General features: G+C 40.8%; 1 protein-coding gene across 15 annotated transcripts in view; it reads right to left on the reverse strand.

The window, feature by feature from the left end:
* The window catches only part of CPEB1 (cytoplasmic polyadenylation element binding protein 1), a 94,388-nt gene that overhangs the window by 24,857 nt on the left and 44,358 nt on the right, over nt 1-25,173 (reverse strand). For 8 of the 15 annotated variants that reach the window (XM_025437510.3, XM_025437504.3, XM_025437509.3 and 5 more), the window contains exon 3: nt 1,941-2,132. In XM_025437510.3, coding sequence (XP_025293295.1) covers nt 1,941-2,094 — 154 coding nt within the window. In that variant the 5' untranslated portion in view covers nt 2,095-2,132. Of the gene's footprint in view, nt 1-1,940; nt 2,133-2,336; nt 2,456-2,496; nt 2,662-25,173 lie in introns of those variants that run through there. The other 7 variants (XM_025437499.3, XM_025437501.3, XM_025437505.3 and 4 more) reach the window with 5 other exon arrangements.

Below are 25,173 nucleotides of genomic sequence, written 5' to 3' on the forward strand. Positions count from 1 at the left end.
GGCCACATACTGAAGTCCCTCCCTGATCCACAAAATCATGTAATATTTATCAATAAAGTGCCTGAGATGAAAGGTCAAGAAATAAATCCATCCCTATTCTGGAGACAAGTAGCTGTAAGCACAGGACATTCAGGTAGTATGGAAGCCAGAGAAATTACGGCCAGGTCCATCCTATTTTTTTTACAGCCCAATTTCACAGTAGCTTTCAGGCCATGCTTTCCAAGGCCCAAATTGGGTCCTCCTGCAATTTTATGTGCTGTAATACTTTTCAGAAGGACCCCTGTAGTTAAGACAGACCAGAGACAAGGCAGGGCCACGCCCCAAGCTGGTATCAGTGAAAGACGGTGCCTTAGTCAAACATGGATCACCACAGACAGATGCCCACCTCCTCTGTGAGCTCTTCTGTCTTCTGGTCAGATACAGTAGGAGTGAGAGCAAGGTCAGCTTCATAGGCCAATTGGGTCGACTTCAGAGTACCACATAAAAGCAGAGACCACGGCCTCGTAGCCATGATCTCCAGGCACAGGATACCACACTTACTTGCCCAGAGGAACAGGGCAGTTACCAACCTTTCTGGATAAACCTGCCTCAACTGAAGGCCAATAACTTCAAGAAACTCTACCTTGACCCAGAGTTAGTTATTTAGGGCAAAGCTCTTTCCCATCCTCAAATTAAAAAAAAAAAAAAAAAAAAAAAAAATCCAACCCCCTACCCTCAAATGGGATTTTGCTGAAACAACTGGCCATTAAAATGCCAGCAGACACAACAACAGTCCCAGGCTCTGCAAAGCATTCTTAAAAAAAAAAAAAAAAAAAAAAAAAAAAAAAAAAAAACCTGCACCAAATAGGGTGGAGGCCAGAGAAATCAACAAGACAGTACCTTGCTGCCATGACTGCCAGTTTCTGGAGTGGGGGAGGCGAGGAAGGACAGCAGGCTCAGTGAATCCCACGATCAGCACCAACAGCAAATGGCTGCCCCACCTCCACTACCTTTCCATCTTCCTAAAGTATCTGCTGCTAGTACTCTTTTTATTAAGACACAATTTATATAAAGCAAAATACATGGATTTTAAGTTACCTATCATATTTCCTAAGTTCATTTCTTGCTGAATACTCCAAGACTTGGTCTGGTCAACCGTCCCCTGTGTACCACAAGAAGGTAATGAACGGGCACTGGGAAGGTCTTGCCAGAAGCAGCTCAAGGGGTTGCCCAGATTGCCTTCAATCTGTCCCCATCAAATCCTCTCAACGCAATAAGGGGTCCAGGGTCTTAAAGGGGAGTGGCTCTTCCTCCTCCATCCATTTGGTTGCCCTTCACACAAAGAAAAACAAAGGCTCTGCAGCTTAGACTTACTCCACCCCACTGACCCTGCCTATCTCTTTCCAGGGTCAAGACTCTCACCCAGATGGTAAGTCAATTCCAATATCCTAGTGCCACCCAGCCTCACCTGAGGTTAAAATTATTCCCCTGCCATAATTCAGAGACCACCTATCCTCGTATACAGGTCCCTAGTTTTAAAAACCACTGAGAAACAGAATCTGGACATCCAGGGATCAGCCCCTCTGGTCCCCTCCCCCACCTAAAAGTGTTTTGCTTCATCATCTCCAAGACAGGCCTGGGCTCGAGGAGGTTAGCTGGATCTTTTCTGCATTAAGACTGTCACCTTGGGGACCCTTCTCAGGGCTACCCCAGGTGCAGACTAATAACTCCAGGGAATTTATCAGGGTAAGTGGAAAAGCCATGCCTGCCTTTACAAGCAACCATCTGTCCTGCCACACTCACAGCCAGCATTTCCATCTCTTGCAAAACAGCTCCATGTTGTATTGGGGTGGGGGGGGAGTGATGCAAAGGGGAAAAGAACAACTGTTGCTGTGGATGTCTTCGCTCACCACCCCATACACCCCCCCCCTCCCCCAGCCAACTCATTTTCTGGCACTCACCCGAGTGTGTGCTGCTCTGGGCTGAGGAATCCGAGTCCTGGGTGCTCCAGGGTCGGTCGCAGCCTGTGAGACTGAGGGACTGCAGGCCAAGGCACAAGTCATTTGCATCTGGGAGGCCCCGGGAAGAATCTTGCGCAGAGGTGGGGAAAAGCATCCTGCTTGCAACTGTTTCTTCAGAGTCCTGGAAGTCTGCTTTGGACAGGAGGACAGCAGAAACCTCAGAGTTAAGGGCTGTTTTCCCCAGTATTATCAACAATAAATATTATTAATAATAGTTTCCCCAAGCCCAAGGAGCAGACATCCAAGCTGGCTGGATGCTGTGGCCGCTGCCTCTGCACTTTTGGGGGCGTTAGAGCAAAAGCAGTTGCCATACAGCCCCCCTCCCCACAAACACACCCCTATCCCGTCTGCATTACAGACTGGGCCAGCATGTGATCAGGCTGCTGATGCTTCCCGCTGCCAGTGACATCAGCCGGCTGAGCCGTGCAATAGAGAGCGGCATCATCCCTCACAGAATGGGGGAGGAGCAGGAGGGGACGACAGGGAGGAGACTTGCCTCCCCGGGAAAAGATAGCACAACAGCTACTTGGAACAGTCCGGGTGCAGTGCCGGTAAGTCAGGGTTCTGAGGCAGCGCCCTCCGGTCTCCAGCAATGGTGGCCAAGCGGCCCTCGGGCACGACTGAAGTCCTCTCTGCTGACAGCAAAGCCAAAGCAGCCGACTGCCTGCTCGTGTAGCTCTGCCCTCCTGCCCCTCCCTTCCCCTCCCTCTGCTCTCCACCCCCAAACCCAAAAACACTCCAGTCCTGGACTCTCTCCAGCTGCTTGCTCAAGCCCTGGTTTTGCAGCCCAATGCAAAGCTTCACAATCCTGCTAGCAAAAATCTATGTGCTCCAAGTGGCCCCTAAGCAGCACCCTGACACAGCAGTGTTTACCACTGAGGAATGGGATAACCTTCAGGAAAACACTGCACACCTGGACCCTGGGGACCACCACCTGGTGCTACAGGCTTGTCTACAACAGTTCATCACAGAGAAAAGGGGTCAGCTTTGGCAGAGGGAAGGGAGTCACTGGGCTGCTCAGGTGTGTCCCATAACCCACATGCGGCATAAGCTGTGCCCTGACCAGGACAATTCTGCACCCCAACAGGATGGGCACAAGTCAGGAGCACACACAGGTTAGGTCCAGCTCCCCTTCCCTCCTGCACCCACAGGGACAGACTGGGGCCACACTAACAGTTTCAGAGACGTGGAAAGGAGAGAAGCAGTCCCAGCATTCTGGGTGTCCAGTGTTCAGGGGCTCCTACTACCCAGCCCTGCTGACACCCTTCCCTGACCTTCTGAGCATTCAGAGCTACACTGGCCAGCTGGGAGGCTCACTGATGTCTCACTCAGGGTGCTGCCCAGGGCTAAGGCCCTGCTTCTGTGCCACTCACAGCTCCGGCCACAAAGTCCAGCTCTGCCCAGAGATTCCAGAACCTCCGCCATTTGCTCTTTGCCAATGTGCTCGCCTATATCAGTCCCTTTCCATCATGACCTGTAGTCACAAGGCTTCCCCACCAAAAAAAGAGGGTAGAGCAAAAATCCCAGCCTCAGCAGACAGGCCGCTGGCACCCAGACCAGGCTGGTAGCACCTCGCCTCGAGTCTCCTCCCATGCTACACAAGTAGTAACCAGATACAGGCAGCAGGCCCACCTGGGACCATCCGACAGAGTCCCAGATGGGCGGTGCAGGGATTATGCTGTTAGCCACAGGAGAAGCCAGACAGAGCCACCTGCACTGTCTACCCTTACGTCCTTAGGCACTCAGGCAGAGCAGAGAGGGGAAAAGTGACCAGTCCATAGCAGGGACTCCTCCCCTTGGAGGTGTTTTTTTTCCATGTTTTTCTTTCTTTCTTTCTCTCTCTTTTTTTTTTTTTTTTTTTTTTTAGAGAGCTTTGCTGCTGTGTCATCCATCCACGTTATTCCTGTCTGGCTGTAGATACTCTGCTTGCTCCCTGTTTGTTAAAGCCCTGCTCACCACTGTACCATGCTGTTGTCCTCACCCCAGAACACTCACTCCCTCCTGCTTCTCTATGTTCACCCTTCACACAAACTAAGGATATACTTTAAAAATTATTTTTATGTACTAATTACAAAAATGTAATGCTACCTTTAAGACAATCCACATTTAAGTACCCATGTCCCATAAACCAGCTATCCATTTAGTCCCTTCCACCTCACGGTGAGGCCTCCTATGCCTAGAAGCTACTGCCCCCCAACCTCTAAAATGAGAGTATTTGTGTCTGTGACTACCCCCATGCCCCTGGCAAAGAGAATCTAATCACCAACTACACTGCTGCCCAAAGTCTCATGTGACAGACCAACACTAGAAGTACCACCAGAAACTTGTTATAAACACAGAATCTCAGCCCCCTCCCTGAAACCTACGGAATTGATCTGCGGATCTACGGATTTTAACAAGATTCCCAGTTGATATCTATGCACATAAAAGTCTGAGCGATACTATCTATACAACTTCCACAACCTTCACACCCTGAGCTAACAGACCCAGGCCCAGGCAGCAGGGCTCATTAAGGACAATGACGGCTACACACATCTGGATGCTCCAGAATCTAAACACAACCCGACCTTCCCGCCCAGCATCCCTGCTACAAGCTTCACCCCTGGCCTTATCCAGACAATTTCCATTCTACCATTTCCTCCAGAAAAAGGCTTTCACTACCACTGCAGGATTCCTTCACTAGATCAAAAAAAAAAAAAAAAGAAAAAAAAAATCAATGGAGCCCATACCCATTAAAATGCTTAATGTAGCAGACTGGGAAAAATTGAATAGCTTTAAAAGTCTGATACGGCACCCCCGGTGGTGCAGCGGTTTAGCGCCACCTGCAGCCCGGGGTCTGATCCTGGAGACCCAGGATCGAGTCTCTCGCATCAGGCTCCCTGCATGGAGCCCGCTTCTCCCTCTGCCTGTGTCTCTGCCTCTCAGTCTCTCTCTCTCTCTCTGAATAAATAAATTAAAAAAATACTTATATAAAAAAAATAAATAAAAGTCTGATAGATCTTGCTTTTGCTCACCAGGTCTGCCACTGTGATTTCGGCCAAGTTACTTAGCATCTCTGAGTATCTTTTCATCAGGATCGCATAAAATGTCTGGTACACTGCCTGGCATAGTATTTTATCAGTATCTTCAGTAAGGTGACCATATAATTTATCCTCCAAACCAAGGCATTTCTGAGAAAGGGGGTAAATTTTAATAATCACACCAGGATGAACTTCCAGTTTTAAAATAAGTTAGAGATGAAGAGTACAGCATAGGATACTCAACAATACTAGTAAAGTAGTAGGGGTTAGACAGTGACACTGCTTACTGTGCTGAGCACTAACATACAGAACTGTGGAATCACTAGGCTGTACATCTGAAACTAACATCACAGTGTATGTTAATGATACTTCAATTAAAACAAAAAGGACAGCAAGCAGAGATTGTAGGTGAACTGGTAGGCATGATCACTCTAACCATGGCCAGTTGTGTTCAGAAACCTTTTACTCAAACAGACTTTTTTCTTTAAGGCATCCCTATACCCAATATGAAGCTTGAACTCATGACCACGAGATCAAAAGTCACACACTATACCAACTGTACCAGCCAGGTGCCCCTCCAGAAACATTTTACTCAAAATGCCTCCTTTCCAATGACCGCCTGATCCCATCTCTCTAGACTCACCCATTCTGCTCCATCTCTTTCCTCTGTATTGAAAGACAGTTTGAAAAATACTGTCAACACAGGCTAATACACGAAGTAAGAGGTAAAAAGCAAAAGCTTTTCTCTGCTTCTCAAGCTCACAGTAGATGCTGGACGGGAGTCTGCCCATTTTTACTAAAGGCTATTCAAAATTTTTTGCCAAGCACCAACTAGGCACTCTGAAGTACTTTAAATACTGGTAACCAGTGCAAGACGAAGTGAAAATTCTCATTCTAAGGCAATCTATTGAACAATGTCTCTCAGCTTAAATGCTTTTTTCTACAGTTTCCTTTATCCATACTTACATAAAGCTTCTGATTTAAGTTTAACTTGGTTAAAAAAAATTGTTTTTACTTTGGTTCAAAATTTTAAAATAATTTCCCTTTGAAAATGTCAGTTATATTCTTTACGGTTAATCTCCCAAATTCTTAGCAGCCAACTAATAAGGGGATAAATAAACTGACCCAAAGTTCAAAGTTTGCAACAATCTAAAATACAGCATCCCTTGGCCGACTCAAGATGCAGAGGTGAACCAGGGACCCTGGCTCCAGACCTTGGAGTGGCTTCATCAGCTTCTCCATCTTTGTTAAGAACCTGTCTGTCCTCTCAGGACTTCTCTGCCAGCAGAACTCTAGCACAGAATTTCTTAGGGTCCACTGCAGCCACCATTCCTGAGCATCTGGCAAGTACAGGAAGTTAGACAAGAACAGTGCTAGGAGGCCCTCACTTGTGAAACCATGAAGGCAGGCACCATAGTACAAGGCAGATGGTGACTGCAAGAAGTTAGTTGAGGCCCATTGGACACCTGAATTGGCTTCAGAGAAAAGATCACAAGCTGATTCTAGGAAAAAGGAGACCTAATTTTGAGGAGGTGACAGGGAAGAAGGTAAGCAAGGTGTATTTGTAGGAGCCAAACCAAGGGAGAAGAGAGGTTGGTACCTCAAACTGACACTCAGTCAAGCAACGAGGAATATCTGAACTCTTAAACAGGAAACAATGTGCTAAAGGGCCTGGGATGAACCAGACATCAGAGTTATGGAGGCCAGAGAGGCCAGGGATAAGAGGAAGAGGAGAAAGAGAAGGGATAGCTGGAGGAGGAGCTGGAGAGGAGGAAACCATGTTAAATGACATAAGCAAAGGTGCATCTAATACCATAAGTAGAACAATGTGAAAATTCTGTATGCTGATGGAAATTTTGGTAAAGGAACACAGAAAAATAAGAACAGCTAATGTGTGAAGTTAGCAGGCTGCTATTGGATTTTCCTTTAGTTACTATACAATTATAACAATGCAAAATAAAATCTGTCCTCTCCTTTCTTTTCCTTCTTTTGACCTGAAAGCAGCACACTATTATAGTTTGTTTAGCAACCACACTTGAGCTCTTTTATAAAATCTCAGCTTCACTCCCAAATTACAGTCCTCGCGAATAGCAGAGATAGGACATTGGATTGTTTGTCCCCATTACATTCTTTCAAATGACTAACTTTATAGTCAGACAAGTCTACTTAAGTCAATGATTTATAGTTCTTAAGGTTTTAACAAGCCTATAATGTAGCATTTCTAATAATGTATTTCTAAATGACTGTCTGAAAGACAATTTTCTCACCCAAAAATCCAGAAAACCAAAATGATGATTCTGAAAATCCATTTTAATAACTTAAAGATAAAGTACAAACATGCAAAAAGTCAGCCATGTGTCAAGATCATTTAAACTCCTCTGTTTGAACTATGGCCCTTAATCACTCATAAGCCAGGGGAACTGCAAGCTTCTCCAGAGTAGTCCTCCTCAAACTTTAAGGGGCAAACGAATGACTAGGGAATCTTTCTGAAACACTGATTCAGATTTAGTGGGTCTGGGTCAAGCCCAGAACTTGCAATTTTAACTCCCAAAAGATGTCAACAGTACTGGTATGCTGGCCACACTCTGAGTAGCACAAGTTTAGAAGGGTTTTTCTACCCCAGATTGTGTCTTCCAGGCAATTCACCCCATTCTTACTCAACACCACTTTCTTCATGGTGTTCGCTCCACTGAACAAGTACCTTCAACTGCTCCCTCTGGCCTCTCACATCAAAGCCAATCTTCAGGTCCTGGCTTACTTATTAACTTACTCTTACACTATTCATCAAACATTAAAGGTTAAGTTTGAATTAATCACAACTCCTCAGAAGTTCACACTCTAGGGAATAATTTATTCTTAATCTGTGTGCTAATAAGTGAAACAATAGTTGAGGTGAGAGAACATACACGGGGCTAAGACATTCAGAGAAAACTTACATATGATTTTAGTTATATGTTAAATCACATTACAGATTAAGGTATGAAAGACAACCAATTCACTTTCTATGTCCCACCATGAAAATGGGATCACTGGCTTTAGCCTTGACTGCTTTTAATAATCTCTAAATAAATTCCACAAATTATTTCCATGATAGTAAAAAGTGATTTCTATCCTATTTCTTAAATACTAACAATGTTTAGAGATTCCAAAATGTCATATACCATGTTCATATACTGAAAGATTAAATATTGTCAAAAAGTTGATAGCTAAAAAAAAAAAAAAAAAAAAAAAGTTGATAGCTATCCACCAAAGCAATCCACATGGTCAATACAAGTCAATACAAGCCCAATAATATATCTGGTCTTCAAGTAATTCAGTGGAGAAAGACCCTTTAACACACAGTACTGGAACCACCACAGATCCACAGGGAGAAAAATAAATCTTGACCCCGTACCTCACACCATATACAAGCATTAAATCAATATGGATCAGAGGCTTTAAAAAGTTAAAACAAGCTTCTCTAAGAAACTATAAACTATCTTTGTGACTTGGGGTGGGAGGAGTGCACAGACGAAGGTTTCCTATGGAGGATACAGAAAGCAATGATCATTAGAAAAAAAAAGGGCAGCCCCGGTGGCACAGCGGTTTAGCGCCGCCTGCAGCCCGGGTTGTGATCCTGGAGACCCTGGATCGAGTCCCACATCAGGCTCTCTGTATGATGCCTGCTTCTCTCTCTGCCTGTGTCTCTGCCTCTCTTGCGCTCTCTCTGAATGAATGAATCTTAAAAAAAAAAAAAAAAAAAAAAAAGAAAGAAAAGAAAAAAAAGCTTTGGGAGGAGCCTGGAAGCATCTGCCTTTGGCTCAGGTCATGAGCTCAGGGTCCTGGGATGGAGGCTCCCTGCTCAGCAGGCAGTCTGCTTCTTATCCCTCTGCTCCGCTCCTCTGCTCCTGCACACATGGGCATGCCTGTGCACTCTCTAAATAAAATCCTAAAAAAAAGAAAAAACTTTTGATAAACTGAGCTTATCAAAGTTAAAAACTTCTGCTCATCAAGACACCATTGAGAAAATAACTGGACGAGCTACAAAATGAGAGAAAATATCCAAAACCATATCGGATAGATGGCTAGTATGGAGAGTATATAGGAAATGTTAACTCAAAAGCAAAAGAAAAAAGTGTTTTTCAAAAGGGCACAAAATACTGAAAAGGCATTTCACAAAGACAAATAACTGGTCAAACAGCACTTGAAAAAGTGCTCAACATCATTAGTCAAAGAAATGCAAATTGGACCACAGGGAACTACTACACACCCACCAGACAGATAAAATTAGAAAGACTAGTTCCACATTTTGTCAACATTTAGTTAATGTTGCAGATCAGAACTTCCGTGCATTATTATATGCAGTACAATCACTTCTGAAAAAGGTCTGCACACTTATCAACTAAGCATAACATTATTCTATGACCCAGAAATTCCACTCCTAGTTATTCAACCAAGAGGAATGAAAGCATGGATTTACAAAAAGGTCTGTGCTCGAATGGTGACAGCTTTATTCATAATCACCAAAACCGGGGACAGATCAAATGACCATCAACAGAGGAATAAAATGTGGCTGATGTATCAACTGGAATATGACCCAGCAGCCAAAAGGAATAAACTAATAGATGCAACATGGAGGAATCTTGAAATAATTACATTGAAAGAAACTTTACATAAATGGAATCATATCTACATACTCTTATTTGAAGTTCTAGAGCAGGCAAAACTAATATATGGTGAAAAGAAATCTGGTGGTTACTTCTGGGGGAGGTAGAGGAGGAGAGTGGAGGGAGCTAACTAGGAAGAGGCAGGAGGAACCTTTATGAGAGGATGGTAATATACTACATTTTGATGGGACCTAGAGTTGGGTGTGTGCATTTGTCAGGATGCATCTAGTGATCCATACAGGATTTTTATATTTCACTATGTAGAAATTTTACCTCAAAAAACTGTAAACAGGGGATCCCTGGGTGGCTCAGCGGTTTGGCGCCTGCCTTTGGCCCAGGGCGCGATCCTGGAATCCCGGGATCGAGTCCCACTTCAGGCTCCCAGCATGGAGCCTGCTTCTCCCTCCTCCTGAATCTCTGCCTCTCTTTCTCTCTATGCCTATCATAAATAAATAAATAAATCTCTAAAAAAAAATTGTAAACAAATACTGAACATTAATGATATGCATACTGAAGTATTTAGGGGTGAATAATATCCATGTCTGCAACTTACTTTGAAATGTATGGTCAAAGTAAAATGAAGTGATAAATGAATGGTTAAGGAGACGGATAAATAGGTATGTGGTAAGACAAACTTACAAAGTGTCAACTGCAGAATCTGGGTGGTAGGTATGATGGGTATTCACTTCATAATTCATTCAGCTTTTCTCTATGTTGGAAAACATTCATAGTAGAATGTTGGGGAAAATAAAGCAAGACTTCTGACAAAAGGTAAGTCTGAACTCAGTGGTTTGACAGCAAGAACGGACTTCATTAGATTTTATGGCTGACATTTTCTATTAAGCACAGCATGAAAAAAAAAAAAAAGCACAGCATGTTAGAATCTATAGACCCAAATACTGACAATACATACCTTAAAGCAAGTGTAAGGTAAATAGTGTTTTAAGATACTGTAGTGGCAAAGGTGTATTTTTAAATTAACAATTTTCTCGACCCTTTAGGTAAATGGAGGTAAACAAGGTCTCTAAGTCAAAGAATGACAGACATACTAGTTATCTAAGACCTTCATAAAGCACTCTTGGTATACTTTCAAAAAACTGAGAAATTCAATAACTGATGACTTAGGTAACAAATCTTTTCACAAATTAGACGGGTTCCAGTTCCTCCTTTGTCACAAATATGAAGGAGTGAATGGAACTGTCAGCAAGTACAAAACTAAAAATAATGACAGATGTCTGATTTTTTGCAGAGAATTTGAGGAGTTCAAGCTGAAAGACACTGCTCTAATAACTCCTTCATTTCCCATCTTTTTATTTATGTGAATAAGTTTACTCAGAGCACAGATCTATAAAAAAGCAAAAAAAAATAGGAATATATTTGGTGCTGAAAACTCTGAGTCATTCCAGCAATAAGTGAGTCTTCTAAAATTACATGGGTTTTTTAAATGTCTCATCTCATTAAGAAGCATTTCCAATAAACAATCATTAAAGAAAATTTCATGAAAATTTGTAACATTTAGACTGTCTTAATCAACTGTCCTAGCAAACCAAGGCTACAGCAATCCAGGATACTTATAGCCTTTTAGTCACAGAAAATAATTTAAAATTTCAATTTATGTACTGTTTTTGTTACAAAGAAGAATAACCTATGATCGACAAGACTCGTAAGTATAAAATACATTAGGATAAAATTTCACAGGAGAAGCAGACTAGAAATACAAGGAATAAAGAGGAACAATGAAAAAGTGTCCTAATGTTCAAGAATGGGTTTATGTATTTTTAAATAGAGAACAGGTATTAAATACATCTATTTTTATTCCACTGGCTACTTTACTTATGATGATTATTTAGATATCAAATTAAATATGCAAGAAGTATGTTGTATTTTTAAAATATTTTTCACTGTGGTAATAAACTATAAATAAAATTTTACCATTCTGGCCATTTTTAGGTATACAATTCAGAGGCATTAAGTATATTTGCATTTTTGTGCACCTACCAGCACTATTATGTATTGCCAGAACTTTTTCACCTCAAATTGAAACTCTGTACCTATTCAACACTAACCCTACAAGCCCCATCCTCAGTCCCTGGTAATCCACTTTGTCTCTATGAATTCTCTAATACTTTAGGTAACTCAGAGAAACAGATTCCTATATTATTGGTCCTTTGTGTCCAACTTTTTTTTTTTTTTTTACTTTGTAGGATGTTCCAGGTTCATCCATGTTGTAGCATGTATCAAAATATACTTCCTTTTTAAGGCTGAATAATATTCCTACATTGTATATACATTTTGTTTATCCACTCAACTGTCAATGGCCATTTGGGTTATTTCCACGTGTTGCCTACTGTGAAAAGTACAGCTGTGAATACCATTGTACAAATATGGGTTCAATTCCTTTATATATACACACATATACACACCTCTGATGGTAATTCTACATTTAATATTTTTGGGAACCACCATACAGCTTTACATACTGGCAGCACTAGTTTTATTCTATGATGCACAAGTGTTCCAAATTCTCCACATCCTTACACATACTACTTTCTACTGTTTTAACAATGACCATCTTAATCGGTGTGAACGGGTATCTCACTGTGGGTATATTGGTTTGTTTTTTAAAGATTTTATTTATTCATGAGGCAGGGAGGAAGGGAGACAAGCAGACAGACATAGGCAGAGGGAGAAGCCAGCTCCATGCAGGGAGCCCGATGTGGGACTCAATCCAGGCATTCCAAGATCATACCAAGTTGAAGGCAGATGCTCAACTGCTGAGCCACCCAAGCATCCTTGTTTGTTTCTAAATCAACAGGATGTATACAAACCAACGTTTTAAGATTGCAGCTACCTTGTTCATGGTTCTCCCAGACCATGTTTTTAAAAATCTCCCACACATCAGGTTTTTGTTTGATCTTTTCTTCTTCCTATGGCATATAAATGGTCCCTAAAGGCAAATGCCACCCTCCTGCAGGATTCTGCTTCACTGATTAGTGATGGTCCACAGGTGAACATGTAACCCCACCTGGGCTTGAATAACCCATTCCTGGGACTACAGAGACTTGTCCAAGTATGGGCACAACTCACACCAAGCCACCTGGGGGTTGCCCTTTTTGCAATTTTTCTAATTAGACATAGTGGAAGAAGAACCATTTCCTGGCTTCATGATGCTAGAGAAGGCAAGCATAACCCCTTCCCCACCCAGATAATGGGGCAATTGTGCAAAAGGAGAAAATGAAACCCACACTTGGGGAGAGGCCACAAAGAGACAGGATCTTAACATTGAAGGCTCTGGATTCAATGTCCTTACTTAGTTTTCCGGCCATTTCTTCCAATTCTGTGAGGTATATACCAAGAGCCTTCCAACACATCTCGTAATATGCTAAGGTTAGTTCTAATCAGGTGTTTGGTTATTTGCAAGTAAGAGCATTCTGCATAATTCAGGTCTGTTAAGCAAGGATTGATCAAGAAAGTAATTACTAAAGGCAGGGTTGAGAGCTCTGGGACAAAAGCCCCTAACACCCTGTCACCAAGTAAGAGTCGGCCACAAAGAAAAGCAGGAAGGGATCTAGAAAAACAGTTGGTTAAAACCTTTTTCTCCAGAGAGCAAACAAGGCCCAGAGAGGGCCAAAGTGACAAAGCTACTAAGTGGCAGAGGTGGGATGCAAATCCAGAGAACCACCTGTTCTCTTGCCTCTCTCCTACCCTGGGGTACTTTCCTAGATAAGTCTGCACTCATATCTGCCCCAACTCAGACTTATCAGTAAATTAGTGGATTCTCTTTTTACCACTTAGGTCCCCATGGAGCTTTGTACTAAACCCATCCCATCCTATCAAGGGTTCAATTTTTAACAATAGCTTCTCTCCTATCATCCTCCCCCAAATCTCCCAATTTTTCAGCAAAATGTCAAGTTCACATTCTGGTGTTTCCAAGATTCCACTGCCTCATGTGCGTGTTATGTGTATTATTTTTGAATGTGACAATTTAATTCTTCCCCATGGAAAACGAGAGCACTGCTGATTCAACCTAATTTATGGCTCCTGGTATGGCCATATCTGAAACAGAGGGCTTGAAGACCCTGATCCAGAGTCTTGGAATATAACATGCTGCCAGAGGCTATGCCTGAGTTGCATGTACAACTAGTGTAATCAAAACACAATGAAGTGTGATGCTCTGCTGTTCAAATCTGGAGTTTGCACAGGTTCCTTCAACGTGACACCAAATTAGAAACCCTTACAGTGCCAAACCACAGCAGATCTAGAGAATATAAAAGCTAGTGATTCTTAAAAGGAGTAGGTGCTTTCATATAATATGGAAAAGAGGACTCTGGTACAAGATTTCTGGAAGGTGATCTGATATACACTCAAAACTTTGAAAGATACTTATCTGATAAGGAATTTTACTTCTAGAGATTTATTCTATGTCCAAATAACCAAAGATGTAGCCAAAGTTTTACCTTTAGGTACTTCCTACTAATGTTTAAAATACACACTTATGTAAGCAAATGATCTCCAATAGTTTGGAATTCTTAACTTTTTTTTTTTTTTTTAAGATTTTATTTGACAGAGAGTGAGAGCACGCATGTGCACAAGCAGGGTGCAAAGGCAGAGGGAGAAGCAGACTTCTCACTGAGCAGGGAGCCTGATGTGGGGCTTGACCCCAGGACCTTGAGATCATGACCTGATCTGAAAGCAGACACTTAACTGTCTGAGCCACCAAGATGCCCCTGAAATTCTTAACTTTTTAAACCATGAACAATTTGGAAATCTCCTAAAGCCTATCAATGTTGAGAATAATGTTAAATATGTAAATTAATAGTAATTTTGAAGTAATGAGGAGTATAGACAACATTTCAAAATATGTGCAATGACTAAAGAAATCAGATATAAAGTGTCTGACCATCCAATGGATGATGAAGATTATTACCAAAGAATTAGGCCCTGTTACTATTGTGATTTGTTGCCAACATTTACAATAGATAGAAACACTACATTTCAGGTAAACATTGGTTAAAGATAAAATAAAGATGTATTCACCTGTCCAAATTCCTAGACTCTCTGAATTTTCTCCATGAATCTGGATTTAGAATCCCATATTGTGTCTATTTACACAGTAAAATGCTATGTAACTCTGACAGAAAGATTCTAGGGGCACCTGAGTGGCTCAGTGGTTGAGCATCTATAAATGAAAATGTATAGTTCACCCTGCCTTTGGCTCAGGGTGTGACCCCGGGGTCCTGGGATCAAGTCCCCACATTGGGCTCCCTGCAGGGAGCCTCTTCTCCCTCTGCCTGTGTCCCTGCTTCTAGGTCTCTCTCATGAAGAAGTAAAATCTTTACAAAAAAAAAGTCAATGATTATAAAAGATAAAAGAGAAAGAAGCAAATCATCATGTTGTGTGTTCACAAAGCTTTCAGTTTAATAAATATATATGTTAGAAAAATACTGGGTATGCTAAAATGTTAATGGTTATCCCTGAGTACTGGGATTACACAGGATTATTTTTTGTCTGTTTTCTTCAAATGTTTTACCATAAACACATTGAAACAAGAAAAACATACAGGCTATTAAACAGGGTAAGGTAACTAAGATTTAATATTCCCTAAATAAAAAGTCTAAAAATTTTTAAACAAGAAAAATCCATGTTAAGAGATTTTAAACTTCACACATTATGAGTTCAATGACAATACAAAATTAGAACTACAATTTAAATACAACAAACCACAGAATATTAAAAATAAAAGGAACTTTGGAGTCCACTTAGTCCACGCCTCTCACTTCACAGCAGAAACTCTCTCCTTGGTGCAGATTCTGGCTTTGACCCTTGACCTCTGCACAGCTCCCATCACTGGACCTGCTGCTTCTTCAGTCAGAAAGAAATACAACACCTACATTCAGAAGGTGGAGTGCACACACTACAGTGGGAGTAGTCTTACCTGTGGCTCAAAACATCATCAAGCCTTCACTTTAAGTGGCAAAGCCCTGCCCTTCCAGCAGATGGGGATGGCATCTCACAGATCAAGGGTTTTATAAATTCAACCTCAAAAACCCTACTTTACAAAGTGAGAAAGAAAGACTCCATGGACAGATTCTAGAACAATCTCATAAAATGCAATCTCATAAAAATGCATTTCCTTCCTGGGACTGGAGTCTCAGGGTGGGTTTCCCCTCCCACTTGCTACCACAGTTCCTCAAGTCCAAGTATTGTTCTGTCCCAACCTCACTTAGAGCTCGACTGAGAAAGTAAGACAGCATGAGGTTAGCAGAGCTGGACATAGTGAGGGATGGACACAAAGATGCTGGCATCCAGTGTGTGCTTGTCCTCCTTCACTCCACCTCTGTGGTTCTGCCCAGAATAGACCTTGATGACAAGAGCAAGCCCAGACCTATCTCCAGGTCTGTGGCTTTGTACAGATTCTCCACCAACTCCCCTGCAGGGCTGACCCTGCTAGCCACATGTGCTTGCTTCCTAGAGTACCCTATAAGCCCTGACTGTCCACCTACACCAGTCCTTTAAGAGAGCTCTTTAGTGATGCTTCTGTGACCTTTCGTTTCCCAACCCCACCAACTATGAAATGTAAATCCTGTAATAAATCCTTAGTCCATAATAAACATTGCAGCGGCTCTGCTTCTTGGTCAAACCCTGAAACAGTCTCATCAGAGGGCAGTGTATGGACCAATGGGAATCCCCACAGTAAATATGAAAGCCAGAAATTTCACTTGGAGAGCCAAGGACACAAGCAAGTTTGGACTGGCTGCCAGGCTGAAGAATCCTAAGGCGAACAAAAGAGGATGGATGCCATCCCCTGGCCTGCCTATCACACATTACTCTACAACTGTCGACCATTCAGAGCACACAGGAAGGAGGTCAATGGGCACTTAAAAAGCAGCTGTTCCAACTAGGGAGGTGAATTGATATTTAAATAAAAAACTGGCAACTTGGGTCTGTTATTGGAACACTTTTAGGAGGATTCAGAACAACTTGACGTGAATCTGCATTTTCGACTTTGTATTTTATAGACTTAAATATGTATCAACTACTTCAGATGAAAATTTATAGTTCAAATCAAATCAGTTGTGAAATGTGAAATATAATACAGATCATCAGAATTGCATATCATCTTGCAATAAATACATGCATCAAATCATATACATCTAATACTAATGTAATGTTATATATTAATTATAGCACAATACAAATTTATTTTTATTTTTCTTAAGATTTTATTTATTCATGAGAAACAGAAAGAGAGAGGCAGAGACACAGGCAGAGGGAGAAGCAGGCCCATGCAGGGAGCCCGACATGGGACTCAATCCTGGGTCTCCAGGATCACGCCCAGGACTGAAGGCAGCACCAAACCGCCTCACCACTGGAGCTGCCCACAAATTTTCAAAACATATATTCATTGTATTTTGAAGACTCAGTATGAAAAAAATCAAAATATCTCATGATGTTTATGTAAATTACATGTTGAATATCTTGGAGTAAAATTATTAAAATGAAAAAGATAAACACATGGAAAAGACACTATATCCATTTTATAAGTACTGACACCAAAGCTCAAAAGAGGTGAGGCAATGACCAAGGTGGCACAGCTAGCTCTCGGGGCAGACACACACTTTATGTTAAAGAAAAAAGGTAGCATCTCAAAATAATACACAAACACAAGGTAGAGAGTAAAAGCTCACTTCCATTCCTGCAACACTCATCCTCAATTCTAATCTCTAAATTAATAGTTTAAAATAGATTTTTTTTTTTTAAAGATTTTTTTTTTAATTTTTTTTTTATTTATTTATGATAGTCACAGAGAGAGAGAGAGAGAGAGAGAGAGGCAGAGACATAGGCAGAGGGAGAAGCAGGCTCCATGCACCGGGAGCCTGATGTGGGATTCGATCCCGGGTCTCCAGGATCGCGCCCTGGGCCAAAGGCAGGCGCCAAACCGCTGCGCCACCCAGGGATCCCCTAAAATAGATTTCTTTTATATCATTTTCTTTGCATTTGTGAACACCTTTACCAACACTGGTGTTATCCAATTTCTGTCAATGTGTTAGGTTTAAAAAAAAAAAAAAAAAGTACTTAAGTGAGATTCTTATGTGTCAGGTACCAGCTAATATGATAAGGAAGAAAAAACAGCTACAGCTCTTACACCTTTTATAGATTACAAGTCTAGAGGTGGAACAGTCAATCTAAAGAATCATACAAGTGATGAACTGCCATGTGAGTGAAGTGCTAAGAGGAAAGATAAGTACATAAAGAAGTTCCTGGCTCTGGGGGTGCCAGGCTGGCTCAGTCAATGGAGCATGCTGCTCCTGGTCTCGAGGTTGTGAGTTCGAGTCCCATGTTGAGCATAGACACTACCTAAAAACAAAGTGTTTGGGGCAGCCCAGGTGGCACAGCGGTTTAGCACCGCCTGCAGCCCAGAGCATGATCCTGGAGACCCTGGATAAGTCCCACATCGGGTTCCCTGCATGGAGCCTGCTTCTCCCTCTGCCTGTGTCTCTGCCTCTCATTCTCTCTGTGTCTCTATGAATAAATAAATAATCTTAAAAAAAAAGAAAAAAGTGTTTACGAAAAAAAAAAAAAAAAAAAAGGTCCCTGGGTCCAGTGGGGAAAGGTAAGTTAAGACTTCCCTGAGGAAAAACACTTTTCAAATATCTTGTTAATCTGATTTACAATATCTTTGATTAGATAGTTGAATCTTTTTCCTAATAGAAAAATTAAAAACAGCCAGTAGCTATCAGTTCATAACCCTGCCCTCCTTTCTGTGAGGATGAGATCAGGTGGCCTTTCCTTTACATTAATAAGCTGGTATTTTCTTCTGCAAGGTAAAAAGTCAAAATAAAAATTTAAAAAAACCCTTTAAAAATTTGACTACATTTTCCTAAGCACTTGGTTAAGATTTAAAGCATGGCACTGTTTATATAGACCCTTACTTTTCAATCTTAATTTCCTTTTTAAAAAAGGCACATTAAATAAATCTGATCTCTCTCCTGCTCTTTGAATTTTGGTCAGAATAAAACGTTATGTAAGTTACATTTTGTGTAAAACAGAGGGATTGCTGGGAAAAAAACAGAAATTGCACTGATGTGCCTACGAATGAACACTTAAAGGTTAGTCCATACTTCCGTACTCACTGGGAAAGAATCAGAGGACAGAGGTTCAAGGTGGAGCCACAGCCATTCCAAACCTGAATTCGCACCTGCACACACACCTTCCAATACAGAGACACGGAGCCACACAGGTGTGACTCAGGACAATTGTGATTCATGACCACCATTTAACATGTCCAAGAGTCGAAACTGCCAGTAAAGAGTGTTTGCCAATTTAAGCCCATTTTAACACATTTTCCTCATGGGATTTTATTCAAAGGAACTAGATAACAATGAATTAAAAAGCTACATATTTTCTTTTAACTTCACAACAAAGGAAGGAATCACAGTGGTCTTTCAGGCAGTTTGGTTTTCCAGAGTGCCTGGTGGAGTTTCCAGTCAAAGAGAAAAAGAAGGTCAGTAGGAAATTCAACAGGGAAAAGATAAAAGGCCAACACTGTTGTTTTATTTTTTTTTTTTAAACAAAAAACCCCCAACTTGTTCCACTTTAAAACAAATGGGAATTCAACTTAGAATTCTGCTTACCAAATCAGAAAAATTACAGGTATAATATGCAGTGGTGAGGCGTCATTTCACTAATTTTCTTCTCTGCATAATACATAAGACAAGCTCTCTCAAATTGCTGGAGGGACCATAAAAAGATAGCATTTCCATAAATCATAAGGAGCTTAAAAAATTAAAACTGTTCAACTTAGTGATTGTATTGCTAAGAATCTCTAAGTAAATACTCATAAAGGCAGAGAAATGCCTACCTATAAAGATGTTTGTGACAAAGCTATTAATGTTGAGAAGCTGAAAATAACTATTTCGCTCATTAAGAGGCAGGAACTTAGCCATTAATATCCCTGGTTCCACACATGATAGAGGAGAATGCTTAAGTGGCTAGGGAGGGAGAATAAACCATGAAAAGCAGGATTACAACTCATGAAAATTTCCACAAGTACACATAAAAGGACCAACAGTCTTCCAAATGACCAAAGTAGACTACAGGTAGGAGGATGTATAAATTGGTACTGCATTTTCGAAATCATCTACAGCAAATATAAATCACACACAAAAAATTCAGAAGATGGATTTTAAGAATTTAAAATCTGGGTAAACTTACAAAATATTAAATTATATTTATTTGAAAAAATTTTATTTAAGAGAGAGTGGGTGCACACATGTGTGCACATGGAGGGGTGGAGGGGCAGAGGAGATAGAGGATCTTAAGCAGACTTGGCACTGAATGCTGAACCTGATGTGGGGCTCGATCTCACATCCTGAGATTATGTGAGCCAAAAATCAAGAGACAGACACTTAACGGACTGAGCCACCCAGGCACCCTGGAACACAAGATATACTTAAATAGCATATTTAAATAAAAATGAGCTGTCTTTTAAGAACTTGGTAAACCTTCTGGGATGCTCTTGATCCTATATATCCAGAGTCTCTTTGTGTTTATATTCTATACAGATGTTAGCAGTCCAAGGTTTCTAGGATTCGATCACAGACTGTCCCATAGGAAGTTCACTGCCACATTCAGAGTTCCTGATAAAGCTGTGCACAACTTCACTGGATCTTAGCCAAGAGGCTGTGAAGCGATGTGCACAACTTAAAATAGGAAAGGAAAATATAAAGTGAGAATCCTCTTTCCTCAAATTCCCCAACTCAGAAGTACCTGTAGAAGATGCTTTCATGAGCACAAAGCACATAAACACAGAGCTTTTACAAGATAGACACAAAGAGTCAAATTGTATTATTTCAGATCTTTCTTCCCTTACTATAGTTTGGACCTCTTTCCATTGTGTACAGAGATCGACTTCATGGTCATGTGGCAGCATCCAGCTTGTGAGCGAGCGTGCACTATGTCTCTACTGATGGACACTCAGGTCTTTCCTAGTAGTTATTTCTTCTTCTACAAACAATAAGGCAATATACACCCCTCTGCATTTATTTTCATTTTTCTTATGCAAACATTGACAAATACATATTCCTCATGATCCAGTAGGTTTAAAATGGATAGATGTTGGCCAAAATTGCCCCAAGAGTCATTCTGGTCTTAATTCCCAACTATATGTGACCTATTTCTCCATACTCTTACCAAACTTTACTTTGTATCAATCTAATAGGTAAAAAAATAGAATCCCATTGTTTCAATGTGTGATAAGATTCTCCTACTGAATGAGAAAAGTCTACCCTGTCTTTCTAACTTTTCTAAGATTTAGCATTCTCTCATTGGTTAGTTGTTCTGTTTTCTCCTACTATCCCCCCATCTTAAGAAGTGGATCCATTTAAGTGTGTCAGACAAATTTGATTCTAGTCTCTCTCATCCGCCACAATCAGCAAGTCCTATTGAACCCACTTCTGAAATTCACACTAAATCTGTCCACTTGCCGTTTCTATTGTTCCCATCCTAGTCCAAGCCAACACATGCCTCACCTGGACTACGGAAACAGCTTCCCATTAACTCTGCTTTACACTTAACATACTTCCCATCCCACTAAAGCCTTTCCATCCATCATCTACTAACTTCAGATCCATCCCACTTACCCCAGGACATTTCTACTTGCTCTGCCCTGGTATTAAATCACTTCCTTTATAAGGCTGGCTTCTCATCATTGGAGATATATATGCCACTTCCTTAGAAAGAGGATCTCCCTTAACAGTATGTGAGGAAACCATTCATGCAATCACTAACCCTCCCCATGGTGCCATTCTTTATCATGTAGCCCCAGTCCAGAGGCTTTCATGTAACTTAGCATAACCTGAACTATGTGTCCCTGTTACCCACTAGACTCCTGTGGTTACATGCACACAGTTAATGGCTCTTCTCTACAGAGGCACATCTGTTCACATCTGTATTCCCAGGCCTGAGAGCAGATAATTTTATGATGGCTAAAAGAACAGTCTCTTCATGTGTGTTCTAACCATTTTAAAACAGGGTTTAGTCTAACTCATAAGAACACTTTATTTTTTTTTTTAAGATTTTTATCTACTTATTCATGAGAGACACAGAGAGAGAGGCACAGATACAGGCAGAGGGAGAAACAGGCTCCATTGCAGGGAGCCTGACATTGGACTTGATCCCGGGTCTCCAGGATCACACCATGGGCGGAAAGCAGCGCTAAACCACTGAGCCACCCAGGCTGCCCCATAAGAACACTTTAAGAAAGTGTTATGTACTGCAAATATTCCTTTCTCCTTAGTCACATTCACTCACTAAAAACATGCAATTCAGTGATTTTTGTATTTCCAAAGAGTTGTGCAATCACAATTTTAGAACATCCTATCACCCCAAAAAGAAATGGGTACCCTTTACAATAAACCCCCATTTCCCTCCCACTTCTCCCAGTCCAAAGAAACCCAATAACTGGGACACCTAGGTGGCTCAGCAGGTTAAGTGTCTGACTCTTGGTTTTGGCTCAGGTCCTGCATAATCTCAGGGTTGTGGGATGGAGGCCTGTGTCAGGCTCTGTGCTCAGCAGGAAGTCTGCTTAAGAGTCTCTCTCCCCCTCTCCCTTTGCCCACCCTGCCCTCTCCATGCTCTCACTCTCTAAAATAAATAACATCTTAAAAAAAAAAAAAAAAGCAGCCCAATAATCTACTTTATTATTAAGCCTGTATCTACAATATCTGCTCATTCTGGGCATTTCACAGAAGTGAAATGATATAGCACATGGTCTTTAACTAGCTTTTCTCACTTTAGCATATTGTTTTCAAAGTTCATCCACATTTTAGCATGAGTCAGGCCTTCATTCTTATCTACTGCCAAATGGTATATCATCGTATGGATATGCCACACTAGTTTATCCACTCATCAGCTGACAGACATCTGAATGGTCTCCATGTTTGGGATATTATGTATAGTAAGTTATAAACATTCACATGCAAGCTTTTGTGTGGACACGTTTCCATTTCTCTTTAGGTCTACAGCCAGGATCATATTTCTTTTTTTTTTTTTTTTTTTTTTTTTTTTTTATTTTTTTTATTTTTTTATTTTTATTTTTTTTCAGGATCATATTTCTGAGTCATATAGTAACTCTATGTTTATCTTTCTAAACTGCTAAACTTTTTTTTTTTTTTAAACAAATCAGCTGTAATATTTTGCAGTAGCAATGTCTGAGGGCTCTAGTTTTTCTACAACTGTTATTGCCTGGGTTTTTGTTTTTTTTTTTTTAGAGTCACCCTACTGGGTGTGAGAAGCTTAACTGTTCAAAGACTAGACAATCTGAACTTTTCAAAAGGGATGACTGCATGGATCAAGACACAAACAGATCACACCATAAGTTCCTAATGATACTGGAAAACAATTTACTGGTCAGCTGCGGAGAATGCTGGAGAATTGGCTCAATGTTACGAAAGAAGTGAAAAAAAATAATCAAGCATTTTTGTGGCTTTACTTAGTGTTTCATTCTTCCACTTAATCAAATGGATGACGAGTGAAGTTTGCTTTTACAAAAGTTTATCAGCTAATAAATGAAGGCAAGAGAATTATACAAGCACTCTCTGGCAATCCCTAATGAATTACTGCATCCAGGTGGTGACCATCAGCACTGCCACAGCCACTTTATAGAAGTACTCACTGTCACCTGTGAAGTGCTCTCTCATCCTGAGGACAGGCTGGAGTAAATGGAGATGGTATCTGCGCACTGGCTTTTGGGCAATATCAAATGTAAAGGCTATTTTAAAATACAAGTTACAACCGATATTGATCAAGTATTTTCAGACCAACAGAATCATGAGGCAGCAAGCTTAACATGAAATCTACACCTGAATAAAGGTGAAAAAAAGCAAAGAACAAGATTTTAAAATAAATATGTCCAAAAACTAGAAGGTTCACAGGAGACCTCCAAAGTTAAAATTTGATTACAGAAGACCAGCAAATGGTCTGCTTGGTGTAATAGAGCTAAAGAACTTAAGTGGAAAGACAAAGTTTTCCAAGAATTATATTTTTTTCCAACAACAAAAAAAAGTTGAAAAATGAATGAAATTGGAAAAATTACTCATTATAGGCAACTGGATGTATACTAAGCTCTTTACACATGCTCTCTCTTTGTATTTCTTTACAGCAACCATTCACAATAGGTACCAGTTCCTTGAGAAGGTTAAAACAAAGTTTAAATCAAAATTTAAAACCATTCAAGTTTCATTTCCAGTTGTGGCTGACAAGGTTTATTCAGACTAATCTTCCAGAAAATAAAAAATACCGCTTAAGACAGACATTATCTCCACAGCATCTGAGAGCACAGAGAACAGTAGAGAACTACGAGTTTAGTTCAGATTGAAAGCAGAAACCCAGAAGAGAAAGCAAACACCAGAGCACCCAAGTCACTGACCCTCTGATGGCATCTGCCCCTGCTCAGCAATATGGGGGTTTGGGTCTAAGACCTGAAAAAACAAAGGGAAAGAGGTTAAGATTCATGGCCCTGCCCACCAACAAGTCTAACAGGACACCCTGTCCTCTAGGCTAGGACCCCAAGGGCACTTCAGGGTAAAAATGAACCAGCATGAAGCCAGGGACCAAAAGCTCTCAGCAAAATACTGGAAGTGAGAAATTCTTAGGTGGAGTTTAACAGCCAATGAGGCACAGCACAGGACAAGAAGTGAACTAGAACACTGGGCCAAAATGTCCAAAACAAAGGAAAGATAGAAAAAATAGAAGATACCAAAAAGAAGATGAGAGACCAAGGACTGAATAAGTGGAGTAAATGTTTAATTGCAGTAACAAGGAAAGAGAAAAATGAAGCAGAGGACATAAGTGAAGAGACAATGACTGAACTAAGCAGGGAAAACCCATCCATCCATAAAGAAGCCCAAGAACTAAAAAACAAACAAAAAGAAGCCCAAGAACTCACAAGCAAGAAAAATAAAGATATTATCGTATGCAGACTCAGAATGAAACAGCAGAAGAGACATGGGTACAATAAAAACAAACTGCACAAGAGACAGATAACAAGAAATTTCAAAAAAGAACAACGGATTTCTCAACAAAACCTTTAACACCTAAAGATAATGAACCTGAATGGAATGGAATGATAGATAGCAACCAAGAATCCTATAACCAGTAAGTATGTTCTAAGAAGTCAAAGTGAAATCAAGACATTTTCATGGAAAAATTTTTAAAATTCATTGCCAGTAAAAAAAATAAAAAATAAAAAATAAAAAAAATAAAAAAAAAATTTCATTGCCAGTAGACTCACACTGAAGAGAACACTGAAGATGTTCCTCTGGTAGAAGGAAAGTGAACCCATGTATATTCAGAAAAGAATAGGGCAGCCCGGGTGACTCAGCGGTTTAGCACCACCTTCAGTCCAGGGCATGATACTGGAGACCCAGGATCAAGTCCCGAGTCCCGGTTGGGCTCCCTGCATGGGGTCTGCTTCTCCCTCTGCCTAGATCTTTGCCTCTCTCTCTG

This window comes from Canis lupus, chromosome 3 (genome assembly GCF_003254725.2).
Source record: "Canis lupus dingo isolate Sandy chromosome 3, ASM325472v2, whole genome shotgun sequence".
Taxonomy (NCBI): Eukaryota; Metazoa; Chordata; class Mammalia; order Carnivora; family Canidae; genus Canis; species Canis lupus.